General features: G+C 41.9%; 1 protein-coding gene across 1 annotated transcript in view; it reads right to left on the bottom strand.

Moving 5' to 3' along the window:
• Positions 1 to 622: 622 nt before the first annotated feature.
• Positions 623 to 15,153, bottom strand: part of LOC142139696 (ovochymase-2-like) — a 70,010-nt gene continuing 55,479 nt past the window's right edge. The window contains exons 22-25 of the mRNA XM_075197576.1: positions 14,869 to 14,963; positions 13,404 to 13,651; positions 10,359 to 10,510; positions 623 to 1,124 (exon numbers count right to left, since the gene is read on the bottom strand). Coding sequence (XP_075053677.1) covers positions 933 to 1,124; positions 10,359 to 10,510; positions 13,404 to 13,651; positions 14,869 to 14,963 — 687 coding nt within the window. The 3' untranslated portion in view covers positions 623 to 932. The remainder of the gene's footprint in view (positions 1,125 to 10,358; positions 10,511 to 13,403; positions 13,652 to 14,868; positions 14,964 to 15,153) is intronic.

Raw genomic sequence — 15,153 nt, 5'->3', positions numbered from 1 at the left:
GTACCAGGCCCGGGCTCACCAGGGGGCCCGGCAGCACAGATTTACCTAGGGGCCCGCTGTCTTCCAGTTCCCGGCGTCCCCGCTGCCTCTCCGTCTCCTCAGCCTGGCTGTCACTTTGACAGCAGCAGAATGCGATCGCCCCTGTGATCATGGGATCCTCCCTTCTCCCTGTCAGTGATGGTGGGACCTGACGTCACACATGTTACCGCCGCGCGTTGGACAAGAAGGAGCAGAGAGCAGGGAGCAAAGAGCAGAGAGCAGGGAGCAAGGAGCAGAGAGCAAGGAACATCTATTTTAAAGGAGAAATCTACAAAAACTTTATCTTTTTTTAAATATCTAATGTGTTGGTATTAAATTATAGGCTACCCCTTTAACCTAACTGCTCTGTTCCCTGATTTCACTCATGATGTCTATTGCCGAGCAGAGAAACTCCACTAGAACAGGTCATGTATGGACAATGAGAAGAGAATCCATGGTCCAGGGATGACAATAGTTTGAAACAGTATGAAATACGTGCACTCCAGACAAAGTGACACCAGACTTAGCATACTAGGAATACAAAGGCAATGGAAGAAGTCAAAACATTTAATCAACACTGAGTAAATGAATGAATGATCTTTGTTGAAATATCTTTTTCTTGACTGGTGAGGTACTTTAAATTCCTGTTATATTCATTCTCTCCTGTTTATAAAAGCCTACCAACAGTTTTTATTGGTTATTTTTATAAATGGGCCATTCTGCTCTGTAACCATATTTTATACAGATTTATATCCTAAGATCTGAAGACAAATTAATTTTATTACATAAATAACAAAACAGCAGGTATGAATGGAATGTGACAAACAAAGTATTCTGCAATGTTTCAATTCCAGTTTTATTAACCATAATTATCACTTTTTTGTTATGTGTCTCACACAGTCCAAATAACATGTCTATGCAATGGTGTTCTCATAAGTGTACTTTTTGATCTTGTCTACAACCCATTCCCTGTAGGTTGACACTCTGGTGAAGACCTGAGGTTTTCTATCCAACATACAATTTTTGGGCCCAAAGCTTGCAATTCCTTGAACGTCCCAGGCAGTGTCTGAAGCAGATTTACAGAGAAGTGCTCCTTCAGCCTCACTCTGAAAAAGAAAGTAATTGTTTTGAAAGACTTTACATTAAACACACTACCATACGGAGTAATCATGCACTTTAGAATAACTCCAGTCAAAGCAGCATTGGCATATATAACAAAGTATTTTTTAAGCACAGTTTGAAGAAATCTCCAGGTATATTCCCAGCTGTTCAGTGTGGGTGAGCAGGTACCTTGACAGAGATCAAGCCAGTTACTTTCTCTTCCCTGTGCATCCACAGGGTGAGTAAATCCTTATTAATTATTGCACATAAAATCAGGGTTGGAATTTGATGGGTGCCACCTGTGTCACTACAATGGCCCCACACATTTATGGTACCATTGTAATAATTTTTGAGCAGCTTGAGAGATCCCCGGAGGAGGGGGGGGGGGGGAGTGAGAGATCCCTAGAGAAGGGGGAGAGTGAGAGATCTCCAGATGGAGGAATAACAGATCCCTGGAAGGGAGGAGGGAGTGAGAAATACATGGAAGGAAGGGGGAGAGTGAGAGATCCCTGGAGGAGAAGGGGGAGAGTGAGAGATCCCTGGAGAAGGGGGAGAGTGAGAGATCCCTGGAGAAGGGCGAGAGTGAGAGATCCCTGGAGAAGGGGGAGAGTGAGAGATCCCTGGAGAAGGGGGAGAGTGAGAGATCCCTGGAGAAGGGGGAGAGTGAGAGATCCCTGGAGAAGGGGGAGAGTGAGAGATCCCTGGAGAAGGGGGAGAGTGAGAGATCTCCAGATGGAGGAATAACAGATCCCTGGAAGGGGGAGGGAGAGTGAGAAATACATGGAGAGAAGGGGGTGAGTGAAAGATCTTTGTCCCTTAGTCTCTTGAACCAGATCAATTCTGGCTCATCTGTCCACCATGATGCTCTCTGTTCCACAATGCCTGTGTAACTTTGTTTCCCCAGCTACCATTTTTCACACTTCCTATGCTTCCCTGAATCATATTTAGGCAATATCAATAGGATTCTCGTCCTCACATGACATCTCTCCCTTGGAAGTGTGACATCTGTATTATAAACACTTTTAACAATTTGTTCATCATGCTGTGAATGGAGCAACAATAATGGTGCAAAGGTGGGAGTAAACTGCACATGTGGAAGAGCCTTAAGAAAAGGGCAGAGGAAAGAATTGAAGGTAGCAAAGATGCTCTGGGGTTGAAGGATTGGGAGGAAAAGGATTGTTTAGCGAAGGAAGAGGGCACAATTGTAGGAGGAATGGATGAATTTAAAGTGAAGGAAGTCAGCAAGAGATTGAGACTTCTTCCACTAGTGTTTGGCAGTGCGAGAACATCTTTTAAGAAACAGAGTTAGTTTGCTTGGGGTTTGAAGCTCAAAAGGGCACGATGGCTTAGTGGTTAGCACTTCTGCTTCACAGCACTGGGGTCATGAGTTCAATTCCCGACCATGGCTTTATCTGTGTGGAGTTTATATGTACTCCCCGTGTTTGCGTGGGTTTCCTCTGGGTGCTGTGGTTTCCTCCCACACTCCAAAAACATACTGGTAGTTTAATTGGCTGCTATTAAATTCCCCTTAGTCTCTCTCGGTCTGAGTGAGTGTATGTTAGCGGGTTTGTATTGTAAGCTCCAATGGGGCAGGGATTGATGTGAGTTCTCTGAAGGTACAGCGCTGCGGAATTAGTGGCGCTATATAAATAAATAGATGATGATGAAAAGGGTGACCAATGTGGCAGGGGCGACAGAATGGATTGCAGAGGTGAAAGTATGTTTGTACAAGGTGACAGCCTGGTCAGGGCAGGCCAAGGCGATAATAGGAGAGAGGAGTGTTTCCAGCAAGAGAGAGAAGGTAGTGAGTTTGAGGGTGTCAAGATTGCATTTGATTATTAAGGATTTGGGTGAGGGGGAAGGACATGTTGCTTTGAAAGCGGGAAAGAGCTGAAGAATGTATTTCTAAGATAATTTTAAAATTTTTTTTTGGAGAGCAGCAACACCCCCTAAGACCATAATTGATATCTCATAGGTTCTCACATTTGCAAAGGTCGTTCCTGTATATAATAATATATATAGTAAAATTTCACCTATTTAAGGCACACCTTCCTCTTAAACTGAGAGCATGATAAAGTGAGGAGAACATAACTGTTTACTAAAGGCTTGACCTCACCTTAAATTAGGAAGACCTATAAATCAAGTAGATCATCTTTATTCTAGAAGGCATAGCTCTCACCTCTAAGGGAGTATAAGTTTTCTTCAACTCCTAATTGTTAGGAAAAAAAAGATCTGTACAGTACACAGTATATTTGTTTACCACCCTTATGCTAGAGACCATGAGCACCTCTTGTTCTATACAAATTTGTCGATTCACTCACAGTAGCATGACCAGTGATATCATGACAGCCATAACTGCTATGCCATGCTTTGACCTTTTAAGCTGTTTGTCATATTTCAGCACCCTCTAAGATAGTGTCTAAAAGTAGTGAGAGGTGTTTATTTATGTTTGTAACTGAGGGGAAAAATTAAACACTATCAGAATTTTTATAAATCTGCCGTGAAAAGACAGGATAAGACTGAACGCTCTTCATTTATAGCTATTTAACCACAGAGGTCCTTTCAATTATGAATATTTTTGTGTAATACATTGGTAAAAATGATGCAATTATCTTTTATACAGAGATTTACAAAATCCATAACATTGGCGGTATGATGCAACGGGAGGTGGACAGGTTTTTCTAGTCATTACAGTATGGAAGAATTAGATGAAGGAGCATAGGAGCTCTTATCTCTTAGCTACAGTGCATACTTGCCTGCTCTCCAGGAATGTTTAGCATCCCAATATTATCACAGTGTGACAAGAGCTTCATATAGCTACTGTTTGCTGCCTTTTAAAGTTTGTTTGGATTGGCAGCATGTAGTCAAAATCCTTTGTAGAAATTAGCTGACCTTAATTACTCTGTGCAGCTGTTAAAAGTTGGCCACACAAGGGTCAATCCTGCTGTTCTGTCCAACTGCACCAGACAGCATCACAGTTCAATTTAGCAACACACAAGGGTGACAAATTGCCTGAGTGCTGAAGGGCAGGATTACTGCGGTCTTAGGCTGGGTACATACCACAGTGTTTTCAGACGATTCCTGGTCCAGTCAAACGATAAACAACCGTTTGCATTAGTGTGTACATTGCAACGATGAACGATTATCGTTCCAAAGCACAAAGTATCGTTTCGATTGATTTTTAAACTGAACTAAAAATATCATTCAATGATGGAACCATGTAGTTCAAATCCAGCAGTGTGTACGCACTCCTAACAGGCAGTGTCCATAGATCTCTATGGAGTGTGCAGAGTCACAATCTTTTCAGACAATGGTTATGACAGATGAATAGCACAGATCTGACGGTAAATCATGTAAAATATGTTTAGTGTGTACACATGAATTGGCATACTGATCGGGACATTTTCTTGGAATCGCTGGTAAAATCGTTAAGGATATTGCATCCGTAGAAATTTGCTATAGTGTGTACCCAGCCTTACAATGGGTCCTGAGGGTGTAGTTGGAAGATGTCCACCACACAGACTGACTGTCAGGGCCGGACTGGGACTAAAAATCAGCCCTGGCATTTAAAGCACACAGGCCCACGTGTTGTGGGCTCCATGCACTATATTGTTGCACACTGATGCTGGCGCAGTACAACATGATGTAGTATGAGTGTGTGTGTGGGGAGGGGTATTTATTTCTCCTAATGACCCTCAACATTACATTATTATCACCCCAATTACATCAATAAATACCATGACAATACATTATTAGTACCCAAATTACAGCAATAAATAACCCCCCACACACACTCATACTACATCAATCACCCCCACATTACAGAAACCGGCATCACCCCCACATTACAGCGTCCAGCATCACCCCCCACATTACAGCTTCCAGCATCACCCCCCACATTACAGCGTCCAGCATCACCCCCCACATTACAGCGTCCAGCATCACCCCCCACATTACAGCGTCCAGCATGACCCCCCACATTACAGCAACCGGCATCACCCCCCACATTACAGCGTCCAGCGTCAACCCCCACATTATAGCAATACCCTCTCCTACTTATTAGGAATACTAAGCACCAAACACACTACAACATTGCCACCAGCACGCCACCCTATACTACAGCAATACCACTAATTATACAGGCACCACAGTAGGAAACAATGTTTTGCTTTTTTCAAATCTCCCACAAAATAGCAACAACGAACAGAGTACTTACACACACATATAGGTAACAGGTACCCTTTTCCCTCAATTAAATAGTAATGGCAGAATTTTCATGAATCATTCCACATGAAATAAAACTAACATATATCTAAAAAAAACATAACTATTGAATGATCAGTTAAACCCACACGGCCGCATTAAAAGTATTTCCATCTACAGCAAAATGTCAGAGAAAAATATTTTTGTTTTACTACAGTAATTGGATATGCATCTTTTCTATTCATTTTAAATAACACAGTATATAAATTAAGGGGGATAGAGGAGGTGGGTGAGAAATAATTGGATGTGATCCATCAGTTTGATTAGATAGGAAACATTTAGATTATTTACCTGGAGACGTCTACCCCCTTGACTCACAGGCAGGGCTGACGAGGAATTTTGGGCCCCGATACAGCAACTTCTTTGGGCTCCCATCATATTCAACAATTAAAGACTTGCCTTTGGCAGAAGTTCATATTATGCCACATCGTAGTGCCCCAAGGTCATATTATGCCACATAGTATTACCCTCAATTCATATTTGGTCATGCAGAAGTGCCCACAAATCATATTATGGCATAGTAGTGCCCCCAAAACATATACCATACAGTAGTGCCCACAAATCATATTATGTCACAACAGTGCCTCCAAATCATATTATGCCACAATAGTGACCCCAAATAACATTATGCCATAGTAGTGCCCCCAAATCATTAGTAAAGCTCAGACAAAAACTCATTTACAAATAAAATTGGTACAGCATATCAGATACTGAGTGTGAGTCCCAAGAGCAGCTTGATACATCATTTACAATGCAAACGAAAATAGATATATTGACACAATTACAGATAAAATTTATGACAAGCAATGTTTTTTCCTCTTAATTAAAAATCTCTGTACAGATAAATATGCAAAAAACATTACAGCGCAATAATGAGCAATACATAGTGTTAAACATTATTGGATACGCTGTAGTGTCCCCAGTTCAAGAAAGGATGGTTAAAAACATTGCACACAAGAAAATATATGAACTTACCTGATTATGGCATCCTGTGTTCTGTTCTCCTACTGGGCGCGCTGGGCGAGGAGGGATCAGCAGCTGTCAGCTCACACAGGCAGTCGGGAGCAGGAATAGAGGGCAGTGGTCGAAGCAGAAATTTAGGAGTGGGGGTATAGAAAATATAAGTGAATGAAGTATGAAGGCTTGATTTTTTATTTTTTTTAACACTTGTCCCCTCTGTGCATTTCCATTCTTCATTACTACTTGTGTTTTATGATAGCTGCATCCCTGACATTCGAATTCTTAAGATGTCTCTCCCTTTACACTTTCTTTTACCTATGCCCCTGCACCATCTTCTCCTTTGTCCCTCTCACTTAACCCCCTGCACCACCTTCTCCGCTGGCTCTCCCACATCTTCCTGTACCACCTACTCCCCTGGCTCTCTCACACGTCTTCCTGCACCCTCTACCCCCCTGGCTTTCACACTCCTCTTCGTGCACCCCTACCACCCTGGCTCTCTCACCCCCTCTCCCAGCGCCCCCTTCCCCCTGGCTCTCTCACCCCCTCTCCCAGTGCCCCCTTCCCCTTTGGCTCTCTCACCCCCTCTCCCAGCGGCCCCTTCCCCTTTGGCTCTCTCACCCCCTCTCCCAGCGTCCCCTTCCCCTTTGGCTCTCTCACCCCCTCTCCTAGCACCCCCTTCTACTTTGGCTCTCTCACCCCCTTTCCCAGCACCCCCTTCGGCTCTCTCACCCCCTCTCCCAGCACCCCCTGGCTCTCACCCGCTCTCCCAGCACCCCCTTCCCCTTTGGCTCTCTCACCACCTTTCCCAGCACCCCCTTCGGCTCTCTCACCCCCTCTCCCAGAACCCCCTTCCCCTTTGGCTCTCTCACCCCCTCTCCCAGCACCCACTTCCACTTTGGCTCTCTCACCCCCTCTCCCAGCACCCACTTCCACTTTGGCTCTCTCACCCCCTTTCCCAGCACCCCCTTCGGCCCTCTCACACCCTCTCCCAGCACCCCCTTCCCTTTTGGCTCTCTCACCCCCTTTCCCAGCACCCCCTTCGGCTCTCTTACCCCTCTCCCAGAACCCCCTTCCCCTTTGGCTCTCTCACCCCCTCTCCCAGCACCCCCTTCCCCTTTGGCTCTCACCCCCTGTCCCAGAACCCCTTCCCCTTTGGCTCTCACCCCATCTCCCAGCACCCCCTGGCTCTCTCACCCCCTCTCCCAGCACCCCCTTCCCCTTTGGCTCTCTCACCCCCTTTCCCAGCACCCCCTTCGGCTCTTTCACCCCCTCTCCATCACCCCCTGGCTTTCATCCCCTCTCCCAGCACCCCCTGGCTCTCACCCCCTCTCCCAGCACCCCCTGGCTCTCACCCCCTCTCCCAGAACCCCCTGGCTCTCTCACCCCTTCTCCTAGCACCCCCTGGCTCTCTCACCCCTCTCACAGCACCTCTTCCCCTTTGGCTCTCTCACTCCCTTTCCCAGCACCCTCTTCGGCTCTCTCACCCCCTTTCCCAGCACCCCCTGGCTCTCACCCCCTCTCCCAGCACCCCATGGCTCTTCCACACTCTTGCCCCCCCCCCGCGCAAGAATGAGGGCACCCACGCGACCCCCCCGCCCCTGAAAATCGTGGCACCCCCGCGACCCTTCCCCAAAAAAAAAATTGCGCCACCCCCGCGGAAATCACGGGCACCCCCCCTCTTCAGTAAAAAAATAAAACAGGAAACTCACCAGTGTAATTGCACAGCATAACGGGGGAGGGAGCTGAGGAGCGCGCAGCAGAGGTGGCTGGTTCCTGGGGAGGAACCAGCCACCAAGAAGACGGGAGGAGTCGGGCCGGCCCATCCAGCCATCGGCCCTTCTGGCATTTGCCAGAAATGCCAGATGGCCAGTCCGGCCCTGCTGACTGTGGTAATCTTCAAAATGCATTTTCAATCTTGTCCAATACTGTGATACTGGTCCACTTGTCCAATATTGCCAGTGATATCACAGTGTGTGTGTTGCCAGATTAATGACTTGTCTACAAGTTGTTCCAACCCTACCCACTTCATCTTATGCTCATCCATGTGTAGCCTGTTTTGAAGAATCAATGCCATAGGTCAAATGCACCAAAGAAATGAGAGAAATGCACTTAAAACAAGATAATGGGGGAAAGTTGTAACCAGCGATTTACTGTCCACTGATTTGGAGGGTGTGAACTCAAACAGTCGCCAATCTGTGGCTGTTGCATAGGCAAAATCACCTGAAAACAGAGGTGGTTTTGAGAGTCAAGATAGTTTAAACAGCATTCAGGCCACATAGGTCATAGGTGGCAAATACACTTAATTACAAGGTGATCATTATTTATTTTACCCCCTTAATCAATTAATAATCTTATGGGGCAAAATTATTTTATGAATATTGTAAGGGGGGCTAAATAAAAATATGATTATAGTAAGTAGACAATATAATTTTAACATATGACATATAGTAAGGGGGGATTATTATTTTATAATTGTTTTATGGGGCGATACTATTTGATTGCTAATAGGGCCAATAATACTTATTATTTTATGATGTGGGCACCATTTGGGCACACTTGTGGCACTACAAGTGCCAGTATGCACTTGCGTCCATGTTTTTTTTCCAGCAGTTTGTCAAACTGCAGCTTGATAAATTTCATTCATTGTATTATTACCATGTTAAAACATAAGGATAGTGATGTTGAACGTGGTGATTTGAAAACCATAATTTTCTAAGCGGTTTGTCCTTTCGAAAATCTTCCCTTTACAATGCAGCGCTGCTTTAAATTTAAGCGCTGAAGAGGCTGAACACGCTGGAGATGAAGAATCCGGAGATTCACATATTTACCCCCAGGCCATCTTTTGATTATTCCTGTCTGCTCATGACCCTGACCATTATCATGTATTCTGACCTGGATTCTGTGCTGCTTGTCTTGACCATTGGCCTGTCCCTGTGTCTTGTTCCATTATTATTTGATTTTGATTAGCATCAGCTGCTGCCTAGAGTGGTTAACCTTGTGTGGACCCAGAGTAATACATGGCTAGATGGATTTCTGTTATGTCATCTGGCAATACTGTTGATTTTGGTGTATTATGGTGCCTATGTATATCTGTTACAGTATCTATATTAAATATATACATTCAGGATTTAAATATCTATATTAAAGCTCTGTATAGGAACAGCTTCCGATGACCATGATAGAAAATTAGCCATTCTCCAAAAAAAGGGTAAAATCACTTGCCATCCTAAACAGACTCTTTCTCAAGTAGTAAGTAACCATTGTCCTCAGTGGTTGCTCACTGTTTTGCTATCTTTCCCACACAGCAGGGGATACCAGGGGAAGCAGGGTGGACACATAGCATCTGGGAAATCCACTAGTGATGGGGGCACCCGATAGTGGTCAATCCTTGGGAATCCTTTATTTAAAACCACTGGCTCAAAGGAAACAGGGAGTCTAGGACTCTAGGGCTTCCCCCATACCAGATCAGCAAAGACGTGGGGTAAGTGAAACCCCAGTACTGGAGTACAGGGCCATTACAGTCATGTTAATGATTACGCTGGTCTCCTTGTATGTTAATTGGTGTTTTGTCTACTGACATCGGTTATTTCAGGTCCCCCCCCCCATCCCACGAGTTGTGTTATAGAGATGGAGGCTGCAAAATGTGGGTGTCTCCCAGGGAAGACCATTACCTCTTTGCAAAGGGTCCCTGGTAAAGACCAGTCACTCATAAGACTCTGAGCTTCAGTGTCAACTACTAGCAGCACAATTTGCTAGGCCACTCATCTTCTTCCAGAGCAAAATTCAGGAAAGGTCTCAAAAAAAAAAAAAATAATACATTTGGGCTGGTTTGAACTATTCATTCGTATTTTAACTGTTTGTTGTAACATCTGTCTATATTTATATTGATTAAGCTATAATGAAAGTAATTATTTTTCATTTTTTTATATCTCGTAGCAAGTAAGTTGAGTGAGTATGTAATTCACAATTTCATGCAACGTAAAATGATATATGATATATATGATATAGTGACTTACCTTGCAACTAGACTTGAGTTTTTCAGGAGATTCAAAACCAGTGCAGACCATTGATGCGGTTAGTTGGCTCTGCCAAAATTTAGACTGACTACAAGTTTCATAGGACATGACAGGAATTGGAACTTGAAACCTTGCCTTTGAAGTAACAGAACCTACAAGAAGACATTTTCTATATAAACATTAAAATTGCAACATAAACTTTTCTGTGATACATGATGACATGACAGAATACACTAGTTTAATATAGTGGTTAAATAGGAGCAATGGATGTAAAGGGCCAAGTATGAGCCTTATTGTAGAAGCCCGGAGCTAAGTAAAAAATAAATTCTTGTATAGTATCTTAAATATTGATTAACATGGCAAATATATTTGGATATTTTTTTACACATTATAGGGAAGTCATCATTGTCATGTTAACCTGTATCAAGCATACTAGAGGTAAGCACTAACATTCAGGATCCATCAGTAGCGAGTCAGAGACTAAGGGCTAGATTTACTAAGCTGCGGGTTTGAAAAAGTGGGGATGTTGCCTATAGCAACCAATCAAATTCTAGCTTTCATTTATTTAGTACCTTCTACAAAATGACAGCTAGAATCTGATTGGTTGCTATAGGCAACATCCCCACTTTTTCAAACCCGCAGCTTAGTAAATCTAGCCCTAAATGTGAACTTGCTTTAAGGGGAAAGGAGGCTTTCATGGAAGACTAGCACACTGATGCAGGTTTTGACACCTCCTTCGTAAGTCCAGGGAGAGCTCTATGTTCCCAACACGGATGACGGGAACATTTTGCAGAGGATGTAGCTGTGTTACTTTGGCTCCATACTGCTGGCTGGGATTTGTGCTATGTCTGGCTAATGAAACCATCTAGTCTAGTGTGACAGCTTACACTCCATGCTACTCTCTTGAGATGACTATATTGAGAGATCAATCCCAGCAGAAGCAGGAAAAGCACTGTTATGTGTATGTTAGTTTGTAATTCTTGCACATAAAAAATAGCAACAGATTTTTAGACAATATTCCTTTTTTATTATTCTGTTCTTCTGTTTCAGTTTTGTTTACTTTTGAAAACAAACAATGCGATTTTAAAGATTTAACTGATTAAACCTCTCTGTTGCTGAAGACAGCACAACGCATTGTACTTTAGAATAGCGACATCCTGTTAAATAAATGGACATCTGTTCTCCTATTTTTTCTTAATCATATTTCACTTAAAATCCAATCATGTCCTCCGGAACTTTACCAATCACACATCAGTAACTCCATCTAATTACTGCTCTGCTGAAAGCAATTGCTAAATTCTCCAAGCTTCTAGACTATATGGTTATGTGGTTCTAAGAACAAAAAACATACATTATAGTTAGTAGAACAGCAATATTCAGATTTTCGTGCCTGAAAGGGTATTTTCAATTCTCAGATCCTGAAATATCCTTAAATCCATTTCCAAAACTTTTTCACTGATTTACAAGGACATTTATATCTTTTGAAATCAATAAATGGTAAGCTCTATGGGCCTGATTCATAAGGACACATATTCTAAGCACAACTTGCTTTCAGTATTCTACACATTTATTTAGGCGTTGTGTATTCTCGTATTCATCACAGCATGAATATCAAGATATGTGCCAAGAGAAATTCGGGTGTAGGTCTGCTGTGCTCTACCACACAAAACGCTGCAGGATAGGTCCAATCCTTATGTGGATTATGTCATTTATACTATTATTTAGCCAGGTGCTATATTTTGTAAAAGTAACTATTTCAAATATATTTACTATGAATACTTCCTATAAATATATTATATTCTACATTTGGGTTTAAATTTTATTTGATATTATTTGTCTCTGCAATTCATTAAAACAACCAATCTAGTATATTGTAGTATATTAGCAATACATTTGTTAGTCATTCCCTTAGACATATCAACTCCCTTGTGTCAGTGGAATCTTATGCTAAGGATAAACCAGAGCCATCTCTTAGCCTAACGAGTAGTCTAAAAAAGAGCCGCTGTATCTGTTAATAAAAAAAACACACATATGGTGATCACAGAATTAAAAAAATGGTTTCAAGTAGAAATACTGAATACTTTGGAACACCCACTTAACTATACTGCTGTATTGTTCTGGATTTGAAATGCATTAGATGAGTCAAGGGGGCCTATTTATTAAAAATTCCTTTGTTTTTATGAAAAAAGATGCATATTTAATATATATATATATTGCTTTGCATTTCTCTTTGAATTGCATAGCTCAGGCTGGCGCACATTACCGTATGTGTTATTTGTCAGCTCTGATCCGAAGAGCAGAGCTGAACAGCACATGTGTAGAGGTATCATATGATCCCTTCCTCTCACATGCTGCCTATTCAGAAGTGTTTGTGCACATGTCTGAGGTTTTTGGATGGTGCACATTGAGTTTCAAGGCTGCTGGGGATTGCACTCGTCATTGGGAGAAAAGGTGAAAAGGTGAGTTTTCAACTTCACAGGACAAGCAGTTTTTCGTGACTGCTGTTCCTGTGTAAGATTTTTAATAATACTCATGATATTTAAATCCTTATCTTTGCGCAAAGGATTGAAAATTATCGTGCTCAAAATGCGTTTCTTAATAAATATGCCCCTAGACCTGTTCTGATATCGTCAGCTGTCTGGCAACTCCAGCTCTGGAACACTGAAGGCAGCTAAGATTTGATTTTGTTGACTTCCACATACCATACAACTATTCACTTGGGGCAAACCCTGGCATAAAGGATTTCAGTAAGCATTCAAACAGATGCAATGTACCGACATACAGTAGGAAGTCACACCAGTAAAGCTTTCTGCAATAGGACTTATAGAAATATAGGAATTTACAATGGTGTTGTGAATGCAGACTGATAGTTGCTAGTACTGCAACAACACTGCAGCAGAGTTTTCTATGTAAATTGTGTTTACTAGCTTGAGGTATTTAGGTAAAGGAAACCTTTCTTCCCATAAGAAACTTTCCACCTCAAAAAGGGTGTCAAACTTATATAAAGGTGTTTTTATGTGAGTGGTAGCAATGACATCTTCATACCTGTAGCGGCAGCCCACCCGGCCCAGTAGCAGAGCTCTCCTGATGATAGGTTGTCTTCAGAATGAGGCAAGCAGACAGGTTGTATATGGGACACCTTTTCTGATAGGTGCAATAGAGCTATGTCATGAGAATGGTCATTGTTCTGTGGATATGCAAACTCCTCATGCCTGATAAGACTATCAGTACCAACACATCTCTCTGCAGAGTCGGATCCAAAGCAAACTCTCCAAGATTCAAGCTCCTGGCCACTGTATGGAAAAAGCAGCTATTTATATGAAAACACATAATTGCTGTGACTATTTTAGATATGATTTATTAGATAACCTTTCTGGTAAGAAATATCCACAAAATATTGTAATATCTGTAAAATTGCCTTGAACCTTTTACAAGTATAAACGGATAACCCAAATCATATCTCTTTGGCTTCTTTCTGCTCTACCTGCCCACATGTAGTTCCACCACTCCAGCCAATCCATCATAAATTTCTTTTTAGATCTCTTTAGTAGTTAGGTAACCACACGTCCGAAGCCCCAAAAATGTAAATTCTTTTTAGAAATTTATTACAAATGTAGGCTTTACCAGGCCAAGATACATTATATATGTCTTGGTCTGGGATCCACAGGCTTTGTCGATGATGGGAGAAAAATCATATAGTTGTCAAATGTCCATAATTTCCAGGAAAGTTTTAGAGATGTGTCCCTGGAAATGTCCCTATTTGCCAATACTAAATAAATCATAGTATAACTTCTTTAAATCTGTATATTAGATTTAATTGTTACTGACTATTCTACTTCTCTCAACTTCATAAGTTAATATTTATATTTTAATATTTAAGAAAATTTAAAATGCAAAAAATTTATGAACAAGGGGCCTGATTCATTAAGGATCTTAACTTGAGAAACTTCTTATTTCAGTCTCCTTGACAAAACCATTTTACAATGCAAGAGGTGCAAAATAGTATTCTGTTTTGCACATAAGTTAAATACTGACTGTTTTTTCATGTAGCACACAAATACTTGATAGCTTATTTGTACACTGAAATTTAAAGTTGATATGTGTGTGTTACATGAAAAAACAGTCAGTATTTAACTTATGTGCAAAAAAGAATACTAATTTGCACCCCTTGCCCTGTAACATGGTTTTGTCCAGGAGACTGAAATAAGAAGTTTCTCAAGTTAAGATCCTTAATAAATAGGGGCCCAAGGTCAGTAAACATATCAGGATAAGATTGTAGTGCACCAAGCACCATCTCGGCAGTATCATATCTAATGGGTTTAGATGCATCTGCAAAACTAAAAGTGTTCCTTCAGATTGTTTTAAAATGTTGGTAACTAGGAAAAGAGTGACAGGGATATGCTGGAACCAATAGAAGAGATATAACATAAATAGGGTGTTTATGGAGCTGTTCAGGCATTAACACTCAGCATTCTCCTGGACCGTCATGCTCCTTACAATATATACTCACATGTCCATACAATGAGCAGCTAGAAGGACCCACTGTGAGTTTATTAGTGACCCAGCACACCTATGCTGGGATGGTAGATAAGGTCTGGAGCGGCTCTGCAACCAGAAGAAAAAACATATCTAGTTAGAAAAATGATGAGAGAGGCAGCAAGTATTTTCTTTATAGCCTATACAGAAATATACAGTCAAGTCCATTAATATTGGGACATCAACACAATTCTCATATTTTGGGCTCTATACACCACCACAATGGGTTTGAAATGAAACTAACAAGATGTGCTTTAAC

The sequence above is a fragment of the Mixophyes fleayi genome, chromosome 1 (assembly GCF_038048845.1).
Source record: "Mixophyes fleayi isolate aMixFle1 chromosome 1, aMixFle1.hap1, whole genome shotgun sequence".
NCBI classification, from domain to species: Eukaryota; Metazoa; Chordata; class Amphibia; order Anura; family Limnodynastidae; genus Mixophyes; species Mixophyes fleayi.
This window is presented reverse-complemented; position numbering and strand designations above follow the sequence as displayed.